The sequence below is a fragment of the Haliotis rubra genome, unplaced genomic scaffold (assembly GCF_003918875.1).
Source record: "Haliotis rubra isolate DU_JTF1 unplaced genomic scaffold, ASM391887v1 Scf59, whole genome shotgun sequence".
NCBI lineage: Eukaryota > Metazoa > Mollusca > Gastropoda > Lepetellida > Haliotidae > Haliotis > Haliotis rubra.
In genome coordinates this window covers 247501-271033 of record NW_025767290.1, presented here as the reverse complement: position 1 = coordinate 271033, position 23533 = coordinate 247501, and the positions used below count along the sequence as shown (strand labels likewise).

Below are 23533 nucleotides of genomic sequence, written 5' to 3'. Positions count from 1 at the left end.
GTTAAGAAAGGCAACGTTTAAACATGACCGAACGTGTTCAAGGCATCATTTTTTTAATCCACAGAGCCAAGGTTCAGTTATCAACGCGGAAACAACGCTGTCGATGAATTCTAGGCTTTGTCTTACGAAACTGAAGAACACGATTTAGGAACAATTAAAGATAATTGTCTTTCTAAATGTTTTGGAGAAGCCAAGTTTTATCTTCCTTATGGTTGTAAATATAAACAGGAGTTCATAGGGAAACTTGGCGCACTCGTGTGACAGCTGCTTGAAGGTAAGCTACGGTGCATTATTTCCCCTTTGTATTGAACAGTGGTCGAAGTCGACATCGGTCCATGGCTGACAGATTTGTTCTTGAGTTGATAATTTTAAATGTTAGCAGTCCCTTGCGACCTGCAGGTTATTTTAAGCTGTAAACGTTGTTTAAGAATTGCTTTGTAAATAGGGTCAAGTTTCAATGTGCACGTTTCGTTATATATAAATATTCCGGTCGTCAAACAGTCATACTGACCGGGCACTTACAGACGCCGAGCGGAGAAGCGTTATGAGACCAGTTTATACGCACTCTACACAGTGCAGTAGGCATCGCATTACTTGTTGTCGATAGCGTTTCTGCACTGCTGCAGAGCTCCAATATTTTACAGTTTTTATACTAGTTAGCAAAAGACCCCGAAACAGCAATCAAATCGTAACAATTATTGTAATACAAACCCAATCAAAGTCAAACAAACTGTTCTGTCAGTATAATAGAAAAAGAAACAGATTATGCTGGGATGTTATGATATAAATTGTATAATAACAAGTTAGGCACAACGTGGCAATCCATTTTAAATAGCGCGTACGTTAAAGCATGTGAGGATAAGAACTCGCCTAACCTCCCCTGCAAACACCCCCAGAACCAATACGCACGTGCCCCTTACCAACACCACGTGGTCCTATGCAAACACTACACTGTTCAAATTTCTCCCCACTTTAATCTCACCTGAAAGTACTTCCGAGAACTGACGGGGAACTGACGCTTGTTTTGTTTTGTTTTAAACCGCTGTTTCGTTTCTCTTATCTGCACAGTTGATCCCCGTATGAAAGTTGAAACGGAAGGAAAAAGCGATAGCAGAGTTACTTCCGTGTTTTGAGACAAAGACAACAATATTATCTCGTAATTGTGTCATGCAGACATTCAAACAGATCACATGTACCAACCCACACGCCTGACTGACTGAGTTTGGTTTTACGCCGCTTTTAGCAATATTCCAGCAACATCACGGCGGTACACATTGTACCCATGTGGGGATTCGAACCCGGGTCTTCGGCGTGACGAGCCAACGCTTTAACCACTAGGCTACCACATCGCCCCTACCCACATGAACATTGTCAGGAGTCTCGACACCCAACATAGAAGGCAATCTAACATGAGCCATACATGCTTCTAAAACCTGATATCTGAGCTGATGGACTGTTTAAGAGATCATTGCAAACGTACACTGAATTTCTTTGATTCTTATTGTTATGTGATAAATAATTAGAATTGAGCTTTTCATGTTGTTGGCATGTTTACACTATCAGTAGCAATGAAATATATTCAATACACGTGTTTGTACTTCAAACCTTAAGTTTAAACTAACCAATGGGAGGCGGCTATGTTACTTAAAAAACATTTGTTGACACTGCATTGTGTTCATAGAGGTAATTCAGTTGACAATACAGTCGCACCTGCTTAATCCTCAATGAAACTTTGCAAGTTTTAAAGTTCAGTGTAAGACGCATGCAAGATGCTAGAAGATTGTACACCAAGGAGATACTTTACTTCCATATCGATCTATAAGGTATGAACCTATTTTCTCCATAAAGAAATTGTTACGGTAGTTCATAACTCTGTAAATTAAAAATCCACACAGAATGTGAATTCGAATAGATACATTCACCAACACGTCAGACTGGTTATTTATGTATTAACATACAGAAACCCGAAGTCAACAACAAGAAATCAGTGACATTATTCAGCGTCTTAATGCAAAACAAACCCCCTCCATTCGTTCATTCATTCAGAACCATATTTATTTATTTATTTATTCATTCATTTATTTAGAAAATGATAACATGGTTAGGAAGATGTGCAATACCCACACAAACGATGACTCAAACTTTCATATTACATTAATACTTGGTTAATGTCATATTAATACTTGGTTAATGTCATATTAATACTTGGTTAATGTCATATTAATACTTGGTTAATGTCATATTGATACTTGGTTAATGTCATATTAATACTTGGTTAATGTCATATTAATACTTGGTTAATGTCATATTAATACTTGGTTAATGTCATATTGGTACTTGGTTAATGTTATATTGGTACTTGGTTAATGTCATATTGATACTTGGTTAATGTCATATTGATACTTGGTTAATGTCATATTGATACTTGGTTAATGTCATATTAATACTTGGTTAATGTCATATTGATACTTGGTTAATGTCATATTGATACTTGGTTAATGTCATATTAATACTTGGTTAATGTCATATTGATACTTGGTTAATGTCATATTAATACTTGATTAATGTCATATTGATACTTGGTTAATGTCATATAGATACTTGGTTAATGTCATATTGATACTTGGTTAATGTCATATTGATACTTGGTTAATGTCATATTAATACTTGGTAAATATCATATTGATACTTGGTTAATGTCATATTGATACTTGGTTAATGTCATATTAATACTTGGTTAATGTCATATTGATACTTGGTTAATGTCATATTAATACTCGGTTAATGTCATATTGATACTTGGTTAATGTCATATTGATACTTGGTTAATGTCATCTTAATACTTGGTTAATGTCATATTGATACTTGGTTAATGTCATATTAATACTTGGTTAATGTCATATTGATACTTGGTTAATGTCATATTAATACTTGGTTAATGTCATATTGATACTTGGTTAATGTCATATTAATACTTGGTTAATGTCATGTTGATACTTGGTTAATGTCATATATTAATACTTGGTTAATGTCATATTAATACTTGGTTAATGTTATATTGATACTTGGTTAATGTCATACTGATACTTGGTTAATGTCATACTGATACTTGGTTAATGTCATATTGATACTTGGTTAATGTCATATTAATACTTGGTTAATGTCATATTAATACTTGGTTAATGTCATATTAATACTTGGTTAATGTCATATTGATACTTGGTTAATGTCATACTGATACTTGGTTAATGTCATATTAATACTTGGTTAATGTTATATTGGTACTTGGTTAATGTCATATTGATACTTGGTTAATGTCATATTGATACTTGGTTAATGTCATATTGATACTTGGTTAATGTCATATTGATACTTGGTTAATGTCATATTAATACTTGGTTAATGTCATATTAATACTTGGTTAATGTCATATTGATACTTGGTTAATGTCATATTAATACTTGGTTAATGTCATATTGATACTTGGTTAAAGTCATATTAATACTTGATTAATGTCATATTGATACTTGGTTAATGTCATATAGATACTTGGTTAATGTCATATTAATACTTGGTTAATGTCATATTGATACTTGGTTAATGTCATATTAATACTTGGTAAATATCATATTGATACTTGGTTGTCAATTGATCTTGGTTATTGATACTTGGTTAATGTCATATTGATACTTGGTTAATGTCATATTGATACTTGGTTAATGTCATATTGATACTTGGTTAATGTCATATTGATACTTGGTTAATGTCATCTTAATACTTGGTTAATGTCATATTGATACTTGGTTAATGTCATATTAATACTTGGTTAATGTCATATTGATACTTGGTTAATGTCATATTAATACTTGGTTAATGTCATATTGATACTTGGTTAATGTCATATTAATACTTGGTTAATGTCATGTTGATACTTGGTTAATGTCATATATTAATACTTGGTTAATGTCATATTAATACTTGGTTAATGTTATATTGATACTTGGTTAATGTCATACTGATACTTGGTTAATGTCATACTGATACTTGGTTAATGTCATATTGATACTTGGTTAATGTCATATCAATACTTGGTTAATGTCATATTAATACTCGGTTAATGTCATATTGGTACTTGGTTAATGTCCTATTGATACTTGGTTAATGTCATATTGATACTTGGTTAATGTCATATTAACACTTGCTAAATGTCATATTATTGGTACTTGGTCAATGTCATATTGATACTTGGTTAATGTCATATTGATACTCGGTATGTCATGTTGATACTTGGTTGATGTCATATTGATACTTGGTTAATGTCATATTGATACTTGGTTAATGTCATACTATAATAAATACAGATGCCAAGCATAACAACATTTTGACAATTTAAGGACACAGTCATAAGAAACGACTGTCTCCATTGTAGTATATCTGATCCCTAATAAAGTGTGTCAGTATGTTCACAGTTACACTATATCTTTAACAAATGTATAGACCAATATTACTTGTGTTGTAGAGAAATAATAAACGATTTCAAAATATTCGGACATTCTTTCTTTAAGAATTGAGGTTATCCTTTACAACTTGTACACGCCAAAATATTTGATGTAAATTGGCACACGCTTCGACTTTTAAATGTGCGCACGCATTAAAAAAATATGTTCTTAATAGCCTTTTATCTGCGGGGCTTGTTGTTGTGGAAGTCATATTCATAGCGGACAAAGAAACGCAAGCTGAGTCAAAGTTCGGGCGGAGGGGAAGGGTCTGGAGTTTAGTTGGGCAGAAAGACTTGGTTGCTGAGTCGTGAAGATTGTTCGGGTGTTAGACTGCCGACAGGAGAGTGATCGCTATCCATTAGTTTAACTTGGGCACAGGAAGAAGATCCTGTGTGAAGGGGGAGATCTGGGTGGAGTGTGGGGCGGAGGAAGGTCGTAGATTTGTAATGGAGGGTGTTTCAGAGCGGCAGAGATAGACACTACAGAGTCGTTTAATGTTGATTTAATAATAAGAAATATATACTGGACAAAATAAGGTAGGGATATTGGTACTTTTATTATTGATATTTTATCAGTGTGTCAATGAGTAAATAGATCATTACACATAATATCAAAATTTACATATATTCCTAACTATTTTTGTCTAGTATATAAAACATAAGAAGGACTATTTATCCTCATATGTACATTGCCCGTAACATCACCGTTCTCTTATCCCGTTACTCTCTAGTAAACCGACATCAACCACAGACAAACTATAGCGCAAATAAGGTTGTGCAACAACGAGAAAATGACCAGTCTTCCTATATGTGAGCGAAGCGAGCGAAGGTTTGCATCGTACTTCCCTCGCTTCGGTTCGAAAACTATTCAAAATATCAAAATAAAATATCGCCACCATCAAAGGTAAACATCCATTTCCTCACAGGGTTGTGATCTCAGAATTCCAACCTCATATCTAATAATTACTCACGCCTCCATTACCCATGCCAGCTTCCGGTTCAACGGTGTGAAGTACACTTGTTGAATCACATGTCCGCCATATGGAATACATGCGGGTTACTTCCTTTGCTTTCATTCATCCACTACGCCAGAAGTGTCTTTTTTGTAGTAAAAATGTTACGAAAATTCTAACAATAACGACGGTAGATAAGACATATAATCTCCAACAGTTTAATGGTAAAATTAGGCAATATGATATTTCTTTTTATATTTCTGCTTATTCTTGTTCCTTCACTCCGTTGAACCGGAAGCTGGCAGGGGTAATGGAGGCGAAGAACGATTTGATATGGCAGAGTTGCGCTTAAAATGTTGAATTAAATATGGTTTACGTGAGAAATTATTAAATATGAGGTTGGAAATCTGACAGCCCAGCCCTGTGAGGAAATGAGTGTCTACCTATGATGGTGGTGATATTTTATTTTGATATTAAAAATAGTTTTCGAGCCGAATCGAGGAAAGTACGTTGCCAACCTTTGCTCGCTTCGCTGGCGTAAAGGAAGACTGCTCATTTTGTCTTTGTTGCGCAACCATATTTACGCTATAGTTTGCCTGTGCATTAACCCACCCAGCCCTCTTAGTACGGGTATATAGGGTGACATGAATGTGAGTAGTTTCTCTTGTAGGATGCACGACGTAACCATTGATCAAGAAGGGTCAAGGTCGATTTTGCATCGGAACAAGTATGCTGTATACCTTGGTTGTCATAGCAACGTTGTCTAATTTGACAGAAGGAGGTAAGTTTGACACATCATGAACAATTATACGAGTCCAAATGTCAAACGAACTATTTCATACTGAGCCAGACCAATAGTAGACCCTTCGCAAGTGTTCATTTAATGGCTTTTAGTTGTTTTGCTCAGACCCCACACTGCCGGAGAACATGACCTGCGTCCTTTATGCCAAGAGACTTCTCACCTGTACGTACGACCTCCGTGACGACGTTGACCGTAACAACACAACGTGCACTACATGTTCACAGTTTAGGTGAGTTGGAAAAAGTCCCTGTCCCACTCTTGCTTAGAAGTTGTTTGATCAAGGTTACAACATTCAAGGTATCAGTAAAGCTTTCAAAACACATCATGGTGGAGATCCGGGGTAGAATAGGTCTTCAGCAACCCATGCTTGCCAAAAAAGGCGAGTATGCTTGTCGTAAGAGGCGACTAACGGGATCGGGTGGTCAGACTCGCTGACTTGGTTGACACATGTCATTGGTTCCCAATTGCGCAGATCGATGTTAATGCTGTTGCTCACTGGATTGTTTGGTCCAGACTCGATTATTTACAGACCGCCGCCATATAGCTGGAACATTGGTGCGTGCGGCGTAAAACTCACCCACTCACTCACTCACTTACATTATGGTGGACACGTGGAGGACATTTCGAAATTTTGATACTCAAGTGACAAAAATGATGTCCGATGCGATTCCCTACTTTGACTCGTACCAAACTTTCCCGAATTATTTCTGGTGAATGTTGTATACCCAGGTATACAACAGGTGAACAATTGACAAGACTTTGCATGCGTTTATTACGGGTGTTTATTTGCGAACAACGTACATGCATTAGTATCGTTGTGTCATAGAGTAAACCATTTCACCAAGTTTCTTTAAAACGTCATATATTCAAACGACATATTTGTTTCAATATATACTGAGTCAAAAAAGAAACTTGACATTCTTTCTTCAGGGCACTATAAAAGAACAAGAGATGGTAAGATGGTTAAATTGTTATTATTTCATTGCTGAGATCTGTGTGATGTACTCGATACACTGACAGTGCCATAATCAGTTCCATTAGGCTACACCGCCGTTCCAAAACATGGGTATACAGAATGTCAAGTCACAATATGGACGTCGAGAATGGAGATTGGCAGCCCGCAACCGATTTCGAATGGTCTGTGAGGACAGTCGACCTCTAAACATCTCAGCCCTGGTTCGTGTAGCCGGCAGAAATCTGTCACGTAGGTGACGTAGGACGAGTTGACGGTCTTCTGCTCGTGACGTCACACGTGGACGACCCGACCTTGGGCGATCAGAAGTGGTGCCAGTTTGTTGTAGACGACCTCGCAAGTCATACACAGTACGACGGCTGCATCCCATTGCTCTTGCGACGTCAATAACTGATCTTCCCGCTTGCAACATGCCAACGGCACGTTCACGTTGCACATTTGACAATCGTGGCATTTCAAGTACCGTTAGAACTGTGGTTTAAAAGTGTTTTTTCAATTCTTGAGGCCAATGCAAACACGTGCATATGAAGAAAACTTCGATGCGAAGATCACGTGATCGACTGCACGTGCAAAACCTGATTTGGCACTAACGTCATTTGCACGAGGAATGCATGGGTTTGAGTGGGTTTTGCTAACGTTTTTCTAGAGTCGAAAAGATAGGGATCCCATTTCGGATACATAGATGTATCATCAGAGAAAAATTATTCATTATTTTTCAAATTACATTTTGTGCAGTTTCTTTTTTGACTCAGTATATGTCCTAAGTACACCGAAATTCTATCCCCTTTGTTTGTTTAATGTATTCAGCAAACATTCGGGGTATCCCCTCTTATCATAAACCCTTAATTTTCAATGCTATCAGTATCAATGCTGTAGCTTAATACCTCCCAACGTAGGCGGATATTACATGTGCATAGGTCAGTGACCTTGCACAACGTGGCGTAATGTCCCTATGTATAAAACCTGACTGACATGATCAGTCACGGAGACCAGTTAGAGAAACGAGGGGAGGAGACGGGCCAGATCATCGACAGAAGCAAACGGGTAGTGCTGCTGGTCGGGGCGTCGGCCAAGACCGTCGCCTCACCAACGACTACGTCGACGAGGAAGAATCGCCGTCCGACTACTATCTGTGCGTGTAACTGACAGAGCGGGTCTCAATCCCGGCGTGCGTTCTGTTGCGTCATTACAATCAACTTGTACCAATTCAACCATTATTTGACCAAACAATAATAAAACGTGGCTGCCGCTGTCTTCAATCCTACCGCTGACTTTTGTGTTCCGTCTGTTTTCCAACATCCTGAACTACCATCCGAGAGCATCCATAACGAGCGCTCTTGGACAGTTGCTTTTAGCAGAAATTTCTTGTGGATGTGGAAATGGTTTTGTCGCTTCTATTAACTGTCTTAAGATAAAGGTGGGTTTACCTTGCTCTCAAGGCCGGGTTTGGTGACACTATTAGGCGCGTAGCAAGCCTTTTTTTTCGTGTAAGCCCGAAAGGTTGCATCTATATTTAGATAGTATTGAGGGCTTGTCCATCCTTTTTACCAAGAATCTCGTGTAAGCCCGGGTTTTTTTCTCTAATGGTAGCTACGCCCCTGGCTATTAGGGTATGCCAGTTTGAGTGAGTGAGTGAGTGAGTGAGTGAGTTTCAGCTTACAGCGAAAGATGCTGATCTCGCGGAGTTCCGTGTTAAAACAGATCCCAGCAACATCTCGTCGACATGAATCTTGAACTAAATCTGTCACACAAGTAGGTTTAACTCCAGTGGATCAGTACACTGGAATGCTCTATGTACTCAGTTTACTTTTTTTTAATAATCTGGTTCTTTACAGCAAAAATGACACGTGTCCTGATGTCGTCACTGGGAGGATGTGCAACACTGCTGTTGGCAGATGTGAATACGACTGTGACAGGCTGAAGTTTTGTGACGGCTATCACATGATGAAGATATCCATGAAAGGGGACACGGATGCTAGGGCAGGGTCGATGTGCAGACAAATCAAAACTAAAGACTATAGTGAGCACCATATATCATTACGTCTAAGATGGTTCAAATATGCAACCGCCTCCGTGGTGTAGTGGTTAGAGCGTCCGCCCGGAGAGCGGAAGGTCGCGGGTTCGATCCCCGACCGCGTCATACCAAAATACGTTAAAATATGGTACTTGTTGGTCCCTGCCTGGCGCTCGGCATTAATGGGTACAACAAGGACTGGTCGGCTTGGAGTCAGTATACTGTGTCTGAGTGGGATATTCATGTTTCACTGCGGCATGGTATCTCAGTGGGCTAGCACTATAAAACCAGCTTCAGTCTGGGCTAGTACAAGCAGTCGCACATACACATATACACGCATGCACGTCGTCATATGAGCGAAATATTCTCAAGCACGACGTTAAACCCAATTTCACCTCACCTCAAATATGCAATAAAAAACGTCATGCGTGACGTGAAGCAACAGGAGTTGTAAACCTGGGCCTAGATTTTCGAAACGTTCGTAGCCCTACGAACTTCTTAAGGCTGGCACACATTGGCCACGATGAAAGTAAAGAATTTTTAGGGTTACGAACGTTTCGAAAATCTAGGCCCTGCCTGTCATTATATGAAATAGAATCACCCACATTCAGTGTTTTAGGGGAGAGTTAAGCTAATCCTTCAAAGATTTAGGAGATATTATATTTTCTCATGAACAAACATTTAAAGGGCATTCTTAGCTTTGCGGGCGATTAAGGGTATCAAGGACATAATTCAAATCAAAATTCAAAGTCTATTTTTTTACAAATCCACGCTTGGTCAACCTCGCACGCTGGTATGCATTTCCATTTGTTTCATGAGTCTTCAGAGAAGACTGGATCCGAGTTTAAATAACAACGCTTTGTTCAGCTTTTAGGAACATTTCCTGTTTCCCGGTGTGACAAGATAAACACCCCAAGTTATAGTACATTTAATGAAGCCAGCATTTAGGACAATGCACCCACAGTGTCTATGATAAACTCCTCAGTGATAAAGAGCACGTGTCATGTAATGGACAGAGGGGGAGGGATAGCAGAGTTAACAAATACAACAAAAGTCAATCATGGAATGTCTCCGTCATATCAAGTCTCTGGTCACGCATACACATCCTTAGTAACGAGTGTGACCGCCTCTAGCAGCAATACACGTCCCGACTCGCCGTCTCAGCGATGTCGTCAGCCGCCGAATGACGTCATTCGGAATCCTATTCCACTCGTTCCTGAGAGCGTCTTCAAGTTCTTGTCGGTTCGCTGTGGGCCGCGGTCGTCTTCTCACCTGGCTATTTCGGCCTAAAAGGATTTTACTAAATTGGACAACTTTGCCAAAAATTCAAAATAAAAGCGTTCACTGTCTTTTGCCCATTAGTATATTTAACTTTGTTTCTCTCAAATTATACCCTGGCAGGAACACGAATATGTCTAGCAGTCCAATCCATCCGCGCATCCGGACATTACCCGTTCGGCTAATCCACGACATCTAGTAGCAAAGTAGCCCATAATTAGTTAACTGACTGACTGACTAAGTTTGGTTTTACGCCGCCTTTAGCAATATTCCAGCAATATCCCGGCGGGGGACACCAGAAATGGGCTTCACTCATTGTACCCATGTGGGGATTCGAACCCGGGTCTTCGGCGTGACGAGCCAACGCTTTAACCACTAGGCTACTCCATCGCCCCATTAGTTAACTCGACAGTTTGGTTGGTACGTAATTACTTCGGATTACTTGAATAACATCATTTCTTCTCTTATGCTTTTAACACTTAAGCGTGGTCGTGGAGCATCATTACTGATTCTTTTATTGCTGTTTGTCTGTAGTACAACCTGGTCCAGTTCGAGATCTACAAGTGAGAGCCATCAACAGCACAGCGTTGCAGGTGTCATGGAAGAAACCTGACGACAGATACCCCTACTACGAGACCTATAAATACGTAGTGTTGTACTCGAATCGTGTAAGTAACTCCTAACTATATATAACACGTGATGATTGATTGTTTTGATTGTTTTGTTATCACATAGGTTTGAAATGTCTTATTGCGACAGAAAAGAGAGTAGAAAAAAACGCGTTCAAAAGAAATCTAGGGATATACATGACAGTCGAATTCAAAACAACATAGTTAACTCGAACTCCCTTACAAGAGAGAATCAGTATCTGTTTCACATAACGCTGCTTGTTCGAACTACGGACAACTTGTATTGGTTTTGACTTTTCACTTTTGTCTCAGGTCAAGAAAACTAAGTCCAAGGATGAAGATGTGGAGATGGTTCTGACTGACCTGAAGCCCTGGACAAATTACACTGTAACAGTCAGGTCACGACCCCGCCGAAAGGGGTTCCTTGGCCCCCCACTGAATGCCACAGATTCAACCTTTGAGGACGGTCAGTATTATATATCTATTACCTACAGCAGCACGGATATAGGTTAAACTGTAATTCTCACTGTGCATTATCGCTTTGTCTTCACATCTTGATCCTAAGTATATCAAAATGACGAATCCGCCATCCATTGTGCATGCTGCCACTAGCTTTCTAAGGGACGTTGTCGTTCCAGCAACTGCTCAATGAACCTGATGGCTCCACCAATTTGTCTATGTACACGAGACACTGAAGGATTATGCCATGGTAATAAATTTTGATTAACATGATATGCTCTGCTTCTGTTTTTGCTGTAAGATGCTTTGGTCTCATATCAGCACTCCGGTTGTGTCAAATACCTCCGGTTGTGTCGAATATCCCTAATTGTATCGAATATATGTGGATGATACCATTGATTCAAGCAAGTAAGATGTCAGTGTTAATATAAAAGGGTAATAAGGATGTTTTGTCACAAACGAAACGTCCCTACCAAAATATACCAACAACTTCCTGCAGAACGAAGGGGAGACAACTGGGTTACTGTTCGTTACTGTAAGATACTGTAATATGAAAAATACAAAGGAAGAATAACCCCAAGTACATCATATGCTGCATTTAACCACTTTCTAAGAAGCATGGTATATTTATCAGGTATCTTAAACTTGTCTCGATTCTCTAGTTCCAGCGAGAGGCCCAGTAATACCAGAGAGCGCATTCAGCAAAGTGGCGCCTGGAGTGCTGGAGGTCTATTGGGGTGTATGTAACTTCATTACGATACAACAGTTAGTAGGGCTGGCTAAAATGATAGATACTCGGAAATATCGCAGATATGAAAACGTATTGATGCTTATCGATATGAAAATTGTATTTTGGATAATATCGTACGTTAACTTTTGTGATAGAAAAAAGTTCTAATTCTTTCATACCATATACATATTTACTACTTTATTCATGGCCTGCTTCTAAATTATGTTTTATGAATGAATGCATTTCACATCACTGGTGAGATGTGAAATGCATTCATTACTTTCAGACAGTTTGACATTTTTGCTCAAAGTTGCGTTTCCTATATTTATCAATAACCGATCGATATCGATATGTGTTTACGATTATTGATCTCTATGATGTATATCGATAACCTGCCTGACATTTACTCTAGTAACTTACAAGAAAGTCATATGATATTCACTTCTGTCATACCCTAAACGTATCTGTCATCCTGTATATAGCGCGTTTGGCTCAAAAGCGGACCGATGAATTGCAATCTAACTCAAAAACTAATAAACATATAATACTCAATGAAACGCTGATCATAATCAAAATATCCGACCAAGTCTGTGATTTGTTTGCAGAATTTATGTCCTAAAATTAAAAAAGTTGTTTTTACAAACTATCATTAAAATATTGACACAGTTCACTATTTGTTACGAGGGAGGAGTGCAGAGAAAGGGACAGCCAGGTGTTCGAGAAGCACGTGCACAAGTGCCGACAAAGTTATTGATTCATTAACCTGTGCTGTGCCGTCTCCATCCTTTCTTGCACACCCGGCTGTCCCTTTCTCTGCACTCCTCCCTCGTAAGAAATAGTGAACTGTGTCGATATTTTAATGACGTTTTCATTATGATCAGTGTTTCATTGAGTATTTTATGGTTATTAGTTTTCGAGTTAGATTGCCATTCATCGGCCCGGTTTTGAGCCAAACGGACTATAGTTATATTAGTGAGATATCTCCAGGTTTTTGATGCATGTTTATCTGATGATCTGGTTAATCTTACAGTCAGTTCCGCTGGATATCGGCGCTATACAAATGTCAGTATGTATGTATGTAATCTTACAGTCAGTTCCGCGGGAAGCCAGCAGGGGAATTATTGTCAACTACTCCGTCCACGCCAGCTGTTGTCTGTCACAGCCGCTGTACACCACTGGCCACTCGACCACAATCAACATCACCGGACACAGCAACGTGACTGTACGGGTGAACGCTGCGACTAGGATCGGCTGGTCTAAGAATGCGTCCCAGCTCCATGTATACAGACGGGATTTGGGTGAGTACCTCTGTGACGTCCAAGATACAACGGAAGCTCGTTAATCCATTGGTTACAAAGTAGTTGTAGAATTAACGAATCTTAAGTACCTCTTAATGCACCTTTACCTGGATGGACGTGCCCAATAGTAATTAACTCGTTCAACATTTAGTTCGCACAAAAAGCAGATAGTTTTCGTCACCATGTGGCTTTCATAACATATTGTACACTTTTGTACTGTAGCCGGTTAATGGAGCGCATGCGTAACGACCTTACATACTGACTGCTGGATTGATATAAATTTTACAAATAATACAAAAGACCTGCTATAGCAGAAATTTCTTAAATCTATTAACATTATTATATTATTTAGCAAATGAACTTTTCGTTGTTGCAATTTTAAATGAATTCAATAAATACCATGATTAGAGTCGACTAATCAATCACAGCTTGCCAAAAACCGGCCAATGGAGCCAGGAGTATCGATCTATGCATAGGGACACGCTGACTTGCGTTAACCACTCGACCTCTTTAGTCGCCTGTTAAGGCGAACATGGGTACATGAAGACCAAGTCGAATTCGGACCTTAACAGGATGGGATTTGTTCAAGAACATATTGCAAGAAATAATACTTTAGAAACAGGTTGTCTCTGATACACCAATGCTCTGCGAGTTCTTAAAATGTTATGAAAGCTCTTCTCCAATTATGTTGTCCCTAACATTTATGCCTGTAGATTCCTGAATTCTTAGCTTTAAGTTATACTTGCTCTCTTCCTTCTGGCAGAAGGGTCCTGGTAGAAATATGGCAGAAATGTCCAAGAACCAAAAGACATGGATATAGTTTAAACGAATCCGTGTATAACAATGTACAGCAACATTCCTCTGTTTACAGACGTACGGTATAACTACATTCCTCTGTTTTCAGACGTACGGTATATCAACATTCCTCTGTTTTCAGACGTACGGTATAGCAACATTCATCTGTTTACATGCGTATAGAAGAACATCATTCCTCTGTTTACAGACGTACGGTATAACAACATTCCTCTGTTTTCAGACGTACGGTATATCAACATTCCTCTGTTTACAGACATACAGTATAGCAACATTCCTCTGTTTACAGACGCACGGTATAACAACATTCCTCTGTTTACAGACGTACGGTATAACAACGTTCCTCTGTTTACAGACGTATAACAACATTCCTCTGTTTACAGACGTACGGTATAGCAACATTCGTCTGTTTACAGACGTACGGTATAGCAACATTCCTCTGTTTACAGACGTACGTTATAACAACATTCCTCTGTTTACAGACGTACGGTATAGCAACATTCGTCTGTTTACAGACGTACGGTATAGCAACATTCCTCTGTTTACAGACGTACGGTATAAAAACATTCGTCTGTTTACAGACGTACGTTATAACAACATTCCTCTGTTTACAGACGTACGGTATAACAACATTCGTCTGTTTACAGACCTACGGTATAGCAACATTCCTCTGTTTACAGACGTACGGTATAACAACATTCCTCTGTTTACAGACGCACGGTATAACAACATTCCTCTGTTTACAGACGTACGGTATAGCAACATTCCTCAGTTTACAGACGTGCGGTATAACAAAATTCCTCTGTTTACAGACGTACGGTATGTTCACAACGTACACAGAGCGAACAAAACACTTCATTGGGATTTGATCGCTGAACGAAAAGCTCTGAACACCACCATAGTCTCGTGGTGTTTCGGGTATCAACATTACAAACTGCCACAGCTTGTAAAATGCATGGTGAGTAACAGCATTACATAGCGATGAACATGACTATTATATGTACGCAGTAAACACCATTGATAGGACGGTAATGTGAAGTCGTACGGATTAACTATTCAGGGTACATAGACATGTTCTGGTAGCACATATTCTTCCGGAATAATTGCGTAGATTGATGCTCATGCTGTTGATCACTGGATTGTCTGGTCCAGACTCGATTATTTACAGACCGCCGCCGTATAACTGGAATGTTGCTGAGTGCGGCATGAAAACTAAACTCACTCACTCACTCTCTCGGAATACAAAGTGTCCGGATTAACAGGGGTCTGGAGTTGTCGATGACATCGCTTATCCACAACAGACTATTCTGTCAAATCATTCCAAAATATATTTTAGCCAATTTACCGGAAGTATACACTTTGCATATACAGTGAACCCTGCTAAACCGGACGTTCCCAGGTAAACAGTTAACACGTTTACGACTCATGTGAGTGGAGAGTTATGCCCCTTTTGTATAGTGAGGCGCATGCGTTCATACTTCCGGAAGGTGATGTTTCGATGGATAGGGGTTAACTATAATTTGATCCCTTAATGTCAAATTGAATATTATGTTTGATACTATAATATGAACCCAACCCTTTTGAAGTGAATATGAATACGGTATACTGTCTGCATTTGTAACTTTTTTCAGAACGCCATACAGAAGAAACTCCTGCCAGGTGGGCGCCGTTCTATGGCAATAAAAGACCTTGACCCTCTGAGAGTAAGGTGTAGTAGATGTGAGTGGCAGTATGCTGTCTCACGTCACGTCGGCAACGTCAGATCTAAACTGGTGTGGAATACTCCATTACGATGTAAGACTTCCGAGTGGATTCTGTCATCATCCTTGAGTACTTTTAATACGATTGATTGATTGATCGGCTGGTTGGTTGACTGGCTGATTGGTTGGTTGATTGGTTGAGTGATTGGTTGACTGGTTGGTCAAATGGTTGGTTGGTTGGTTGATTGGATGGGTTATTGCTTGGTTGGTAGATTGGTTGGTTGACTGGTTGATTGGTTTGTTGATTGATTGGTTGACTGGTTGGTAGATTGGTTGGTTGATTGATTGCTCGGCTGGTTGGTTGACTAGTTGATTGGTTGGTTGATTGATTGGTTGACTGGTTGGTTGATTGGTTGGTCAAATGACTGGTCGGTTGGTTGGCAGGTGTTTGTTTGTTTGGGATATTTATCTGTTACTGCTACTGAAGAACCGCCTCCTGGGTTCAGCGATTAGAAGTCTACTCGGGAGCATCCTGCCCGCGTCCTATGAAAATACGTTTTAAGATGGTACTTGGCGCCCGGCACTGAGAATATAAAACACATAGCGGTCCCGAGTTGTCTGTTGTGTCTTTGTTGGGTATGCAGGTTATACCTCGGCTCATTGGGGTGGCACTATAAAACCAGCATTGGCTCGGAAGAATTCAAACTTGCATGCATTCAGATCTTTGTATAAGTGCAATGATCTCGAACGTTAAAGTCCAACCCACCAGACTCTCTTCTCCACATGCTGTTGCAGTCGCAGCTGTTGACGATGACAAGAGAGACCAGGGCTACAGGGACATACTAGCCGTCATCATCGTCCTGACTGTTATGGTTGCCGTCATGTTTATTGCCGTGGGTGCTATGTACGTATGTCTCATCATTGTGTTGTTCTGTTAGTATTTTAAATATCACCTGTCTTTATGTGCATTCATACTCATGCTTTATCATATCTTTGTTATCCATTCCCGTGCTTGTTATCCAATCCGTGCTAGGTAATCATACCCACGCTACTCACACCTTGATAATCATATCAACACTAAACATGCACGTTCTGGTATTTCTCATGCTCCTCATATTCGTTCTAATCTTTCACATGCCAATCATATCCCTGCTAATCGTGCACATTCTAATCATTCCCATGCTAATTATATCTCTGCTAATCGTGCACATTCTAATCATTCCCATGCTAATCATCCTTTGCTAATCATACCCGTTCTGTAGAAGATCCGGTTAAGAACTGGTCTTCAGCAACTCGTGTTTGTCGTAAGTGGCGTTTAACGGGATCAGGTGGTCAAACTCGATGTCATTGTATACTATTTGCCTTGTGATCTGTGTATTGTCTGGGCCATACTCAGATGGTAGGAAGCGTTGGCTCATCACGCCGAACACCCAGGTTCGATTACCCACATGAGTACAACATGTGAAGTCCATTTCGGGTGTCGCCCGCCGTGATATTGCTGAAATATCGCTAAAAGCGCCGTAAAACTAAACTCACTCACTCACTCAGATGGTAGGGATACTGCTGAAACCCTGCAACTACACAGAAACCCTGCAACTACACAGAAACCCTGCAACTACACAGAAACCCTGCGAGTCAAGACGGAGACGTGCAGTTGGTTATCTACAGGAGGGGATTCAAGTCGGGAGGGAATTCAAGTCTCCTCCCACTTTTTTTTATCATGTTTAAGAACATAAAATACTATCTATTCCCGCGTTATGTGACACAAGTTGACAGAAATAGCTGGTAACCGAAAACACTATGGATTGGGGGAGCGCGGCCATAGAGTACGTTGTGATTGACCTCCATTTCACATTTCACATAGCTTCACATTTCACCTAGCTTCACAGTTCACATAGCTTCACAGTTCACATAGCTTCACATTTCACCTAGCTTCATAGTTCACATAGCTTCACATTTCACATAGCTTCACAGTTCACATAGCTTCAAAGTTCACATAGCTTCACATTTCACATAGCTTCACATTTCACATAATGTTGGGCGGTGGGTCCGAGTTTTACATATGGGTACAAAGTGTAAAGCCATTTATAATGACCCCTCTATACTGCAGTAATATTATTGCTAACTGCGACGTAAAACAATGCCCTCTCACGACGGCACACAGCGCATACAGGATGGCATGCGCCCTGAAGTCGCCATTGTTTGGTCGTTGAGCTAATATCAATTCAGAAATCGTCTCCATGTGTATGTCAGTACAGAGCATGCATGACCCCTGCTTTGTCCGAAACTATGTTCATTCATATCTGTCGTTTTGACTTTCAGCAGTGGAAGACTGTACAGCAGGCATTCACTTTGTAAACGTTTCGTCATTATCACGCCTAGGATGGTGACGTTTCCAGGTGACGAGGATTCAATATCTATGGTACGTACGGAAACACAAATACATACACACACACACACACACAAATGTATACACACAAACACACACTCTCCCTGACAATGTATACACTGACACTTAAACGGATAATGAAACACACACATATATGCTGAAACACATATACACCGAAACACACACACGTGTTACACACAGACGCCCAGACACGGTTATACAATATATATATAAACATACACATACACAATTTTATTATACAAACATTCATATGTATATATCTATATCTATGTGTGTGTGTGTGTGTGTGTATGTATATATATATATACACACACACATATATATATATATATATATATATATATATATATATATATATATATATATATATATATATATATATATATAAAGAAAGTGTTGAGAATACCGAGCGTACAGTAGTACATATATAAGAAGAAGTTTCTGAAATAATTACACAACACGGATCTTCTCCAACATGTTTCACTTTTATCTTCAGGGAGAAGTGATTACACAGAAACTTCTTCTTATATATATATATATATATATATATATATATATATGTATAGATGATACATACATACATACATACATACATACATCCATCCATCCATCCATACATACATACATACATACATACATACATACATACATACATACATACATACATACATACATACATACATACATACATTCTGGTTTCCCCTGCCGTGACACACTCACTCACTCTTATGCTATTGCTGGACTATTGCTAAAAGCTTACTCCCTCACGATTTTCGTTTTAAAAAGGCCTACTTAAACACAGACCACAGTTTAAAGTAGGGTGTAACTCAACTCACTGTAATTGTGTTGCAGGAACATCGCATTCATCAAGATGCTGCTGGTGTATTGATATCCATCCACGACATCCACACAGACCATAGAGAAGACAAACACATCACCCCTGATACCATCTCTCATCTTCGTCAACAACACAAACACCCTTCTACTGTACAGGACCATGCAGATGAAATAAGGGGACACGGAAATAGCAAAATTGAAGTTTCACTTCCGGGTCACCACGTCCTTCCAGAAGGAGAACCATCTGGCCCAGAAGCACCTTGGCTGCCGGCTGGCCCTCAGAGTGATGAGAACAGCGAAACATGGTCATGTTCCTCAGACAGTTGTATGTCCACCTACAGACAGGTCACCACAGACAGCGGGGTACCAGGGTCCCAGGAAGACTACTCTTGGATTGTATCTCTTAAAACCGTGGACGAATGCCAGCAGGATGCTTCTGGAACTGGAACCCGATCGAACGGCACCAGGGAGTTAATCTCATTGTCACCAGTATTCTGAAAATCTCAATCTTGGGTCAACATACCAAGATGCCAGCAGGATGCTTCTGGAACTGGAACCCGATCGAACGGCACCAGGGAGTTAATCTCATTGTCACCAGTATTCTGAAAATCTCAATCTTGGGTCAACATACCAAGAGACTAGTCATCATATCAGGTACTTACAGATATGGGCCTACTTTCACAAAACACTAAGGTGATCGTAAGTCACTAAAGTAACCTTAGTGCAATGCCAGAGAATGGGAGTTAAGGTTTACCTTAGTAAAGATTGCTTCGTGAAAGGAGCCCGTGATAGGGAGATGGATGAGACTCTGGATGAGTGTGCAACAGCCTCAAGTGATCCCACGCAAAGTTGTAGGCGCATATGACATGCATTCTGCCATTCACTATGGCGTTTATCACATGATCCCATGAACACATGCCATTCTGATAAGGAGACACGAATCAAAACCGTCACCGCGTTCCGATTTAATGACGTACTCTTATTCCGCTCCTTTGTTCAAAACGGACTGTTTCACGTCATTGCTATACTATTCTAAGGTGGACAGTTTTGAGGATGCTTCTTTAACTTGAACTGCCATTCTGACAAGGAGACGTGAATCAAAATGGTTTTTGGTGGTTAATGTATAGACAATTTGAACGACATTTATCTTAGCATTAACCTGGAAAGCCGAAACACATCAACCTCTTGGCTATGTATTGTATTAGAAACCTCGAAAACTCCTGAACTGTAGCGTCTCAGAGAACTGCGTGGCTCGTGTTGTTAATATGAGGATACTTGCACAGAACAAGGAGGAACATTCGCCGACAGTTGAGCTTGTGACATATACACTGGGCCACTCTTCTTGGTGGGCCTGGTGGATAAAGGAACTGTTAAGTGAGTGAGTGAGTTTAGTTTTACGCCGCAACATTCCAGCAATATCACGCAGGGGGACACCAGAAATGGGCTTCATACATTGTGCCCATTGGGGACATCGAACCCGGGTACTCAGCGTGATTCGCGAACGCCTTAACCACTAGGCTACCCACCGCCCCTAGGAACTGTGTTAGGTCCTCGTGAACTTTGTCGTGGTGGATTCATGAGGGTACATGATAGTTTAATTCACTGTAAAACTGCGTTCAATTGTATGATATTATTATTTTTAAGTCATTTCAGCGAAATGTACACAAGAGTGATCTCTAGTCAAATGCACATAGCAGTGAGCTCAAGCCATCTGTTAATATCCGTTACCTCTGCTCTCCTATGCACTCTCTATGCATTTAAATCTATTGTTATTCCAACGTTGTTATATATTGCTGCTATATCGCAACATGTCAGCTGTACACAATAATCTTCGGTCATCATTTAAGCCAAGACTGTTTTATGTCAAGTCACTACCACGTGGCATTTATAACAATGTTTAAAATCTCTTGCAAACGTTAACGTATGCACAATATTCACGCCTTATGTACTATATGTTTCTTCAATATTATTTTTCTTAAGTTTGTTTTTATAATCACAAAGCAGAACGTCTCATGTTATTGATATATGATTTCGAAATAAAACAAAACCTACTCTTTATCATCTGTGAGCTATTTATCATCGGAATGCTGACTAAATTCCTTAACATCTAGATTACACATATAGGCCTGAAATTAAGATTGTCCTGTGAGTATGTTCGATCGACAATATGATTATCATTGTTGTACATATATGTTTTCAATAATATAGATGTATTTCCGGGACATAGGCGTGTACAGATATAGTGAAACACACGAATAGTGCATGTTTACAAACCGTGACCGCGTTTCCGATTTAACAGACGTCCTCTGATTCTGCCCCTTTCTTCGAAACGGCCTGTGTAACTATAGTACTACACCATTAGGCCAGATGACTGGTACAGTAATGCTATGGCTAAGTCATTGACAGATTTAGGGACATAGCCAGGCCACCCAATCGTCAGTGTTAATAACGTGGTAGTTTGGAGGTAGTGGGGTAGTCAGGGATAGTGTGGTAGTTTGGTAGACTAACAACTAGTCTCTGAAATAAACATATTTAACAGAAAAAATCTCATAGTGGAAAAACAATAAAATATAATAAAGAAATGAGGAAATCTAGACTTGCCACATTGTCTAGACTTGCATGGGCTTTCTTGGATATATTTGCTTCAGGGTCTGTATGACAGACTAGTAGTTTGGATAGTGTGGTAGTTTGTGGTAGTGTGGTAGTTTGTGGTATTGTAGTTTGTGGTAGTGTGGTAGTTTGGGGTATTGTGGTAGTTTGTGGTGTAGTTTGTGGTAGTGTGGTAGTTTGTGGTAGTGTGGTAGTTTGTGGTAGTGTAGTAGTTTGTGGTAGTGTAGTTTAGTAGTTTGTGGTAGTGTGGTAGTTTGTGGTAGTGTGGTAGTTTGTGGTAGTGTTGTAGTTTGTGGTAGTGTGGTAGTTTGTGGTAGTGTAGTTTGTGGTAGTGTGGTAGTTTGTGGTAGTGTAGTTTGTGGTAGTGTTTTTTTGTGGTAGTGTGGTAGTTTGTGGTAGTGTAGTTTGGGGTAGTGTGGTCTTTTGTGGTAGTGTGGTAGTTTGTGGTATTTTGTGGTAGTGTGGTATTTTGTGGTAGTGTGGTATTTTGTGGTAGTGTGGTAGTTTGTGGTAGTGTAGTTTGGGGTAGTGTGGTATTTTGTGGTAGTGTGGTATTTTGTGGTAGTGTGGTAGTTTGTCGTAGTGTGGTAGTTTGTGGTAGTGTGGTATTTTGTGGTAGTGTAGTTTGTGGTATTGTGGTAGTTGATGGTAGTGTAGTTTGGGGTAGTGTGGTAGTTGATGGTAGTGTAGTTTGGGGTAGTGTGGTATTTTGTGGTAGTGTAGTTTGTGGTAGTGTGGTAGTTTGTGGTAGTGTAGTTTGGGGTAGTGGGGTAGTTTGGGGTAGTGTGGTAGTTTGTAGTAGTGTGGTATTTTGTAGTAGTGTGGTATTTTGTGGTAGTGTGGTAGTTTGTAGTAGTGTAGTTTGTGGTAGTTTGGGGTAGTGTAGTTTGGGGTATTGTGATAGTTGATGGTAGTGTAGTTTGGGGTAGTGTGGTAGTTGATGGTAGTGTAGTTTTGGGTAGTGTGGTAGTTTGTGGTAGTGTGGTAGTTTGTGGTAGTGTACTTTTGGGGTAGTGTGGTAGTTGATGGTAGTGTAGTTTGTGGTAGTGTGGTAGTTGATGGTAGTGTAGTTTAGGGTAGTGTGGTAGTTTGTGGTAGTGTAGTTTGTGGTAGTGTGGTAGTTAGGGGTAGTGTGGTAGTAAAGAGTAGTGTTATAGTTAGGGGTAGTGTGGTAGGAAAGAGTAAGGGGGTAGTAAAGAGGAGTGTGGTAGTAAAGAGTAGTGTGGTAGTAAAGAGGATTGTGGTAGTTAGGGGTAGTGTGGTAGTAAAGAGGAGTGTGGTAGTTTGTGGCAGTGTAGTTTGTGGTAGTGTGGTAGTAAAGAGGAGTGTGCTAGTAAAGAGTAGTGTGATAGTTAGGGGTAGTGTGGTAGTGAAAGTAGTGTGGTAGTGAAGAGTAGTGTGATAGTTTGGGGTAGTGTGGTAGTAAAGAGTAGTGTGGTAGTAAAGAGTAGTGTGATAGTTAGGGGTAGTGTGGTAGTAAAGAGTAGTGTGATAGTTAGGGTTAGTGTGGTAGTGAAGAGTAGTGTGAT

The 23533-nt window shown here is 39.8% G+C and overlaps 1 protein-coding gene and 2 long non-coding RNA genes across 4 annotated transcripts in view; 2 read left to right on the top strand and 1 right to left on the bottom strand.

Moving 5' to 3' along the window:
• The first annotated feature begins 1007 nt into the window (after nucleotides 1-1007).
• On the top strand, nucleotides 1008-21450 carry LOC124255003. Its single transcript, XR_006892605.1, has 2 exons — nucleotides 1008-1267; nucleotides 20821-21450. It is a non-coding gene; the product is annotated as an uncharacterized LOC124255003 (long non-coding RNA).
• On the top strand, nucleotides 6121-21450 carry LOC124255000. Of its 2 annotated transcripts, XM_046688842.1 has the most exons (13): nucleotides 6121-6232; nucleotides 6359-6482; nucleotides 9062-9246; nucleotides 11053-11186; nucleotides 11460-11613; nucleotides 12269-12345; nucleotides 13427-13634; nucleotides 15260-15405; nucleotides 16079-16241; nucleotides 16943-17051; nucleotides 18470-18569; nucleotides 19410-19913; nucleotides 20022-21450. In XM_046688842.1, the coding sequence occupies exons 1-12, from the start codon at nucleotides 6181-6183 to the stop codon at nucleotides 19890-19892; spliced, it is 1935 nt and encodes a 644-aa protein (XP_046544798.1). In that variant the 5' UTR covers nucleotides 6121-6180; the 3' UTR covers nucleotides 19893-19913; nucleotides 20022-21450. The 2 variants fall into 2 exon arrangements, with proteins under 2 accessions (XP_046544798.1, XP_046544797.1); XM_046688841.1 differs by having other exon boundaries at nucleotides 19410-21450.
• Nucleotides 20796-23533, bottom strand: part of LOC124255001 — a 19053-nt gene continuing 16315 nt past the window's right edge. The window contains exon 3 of the long non-coding RNA XR_006892604.1: nucleotides 20796-20878. This is a non-coding gene — a long non-coding RNA (uncharacterized LOC124255001). The remainder of the gene's footprint in view (nucleotides 20879-23533) is intronic.

Bases quoted from the DNA above. Each gene is read 5' to 3' on its own strand.
- LOC124255000 (XM_046688842.1), top strand. From the start codon at position 6,181: ATGCTGTATACCTTGGTTGTCATAGCAACGTTGTCTAATTTGACAGAA. The intron at 9,247-11,052 runs GTGAGCACCATA...GTTTGTCTGTAG, and splicing joins AATCAAAACTAAAGACTATA to TACAACCTGGTCCAGTTCGA. The intron at 11,614-12,268 runs GTCAGTATTATA...TCGATTCTCTAG, and splicing joins AGATTCAACCTTTGAGGACG to TTCCAGCGAGAGGCCCAGTA.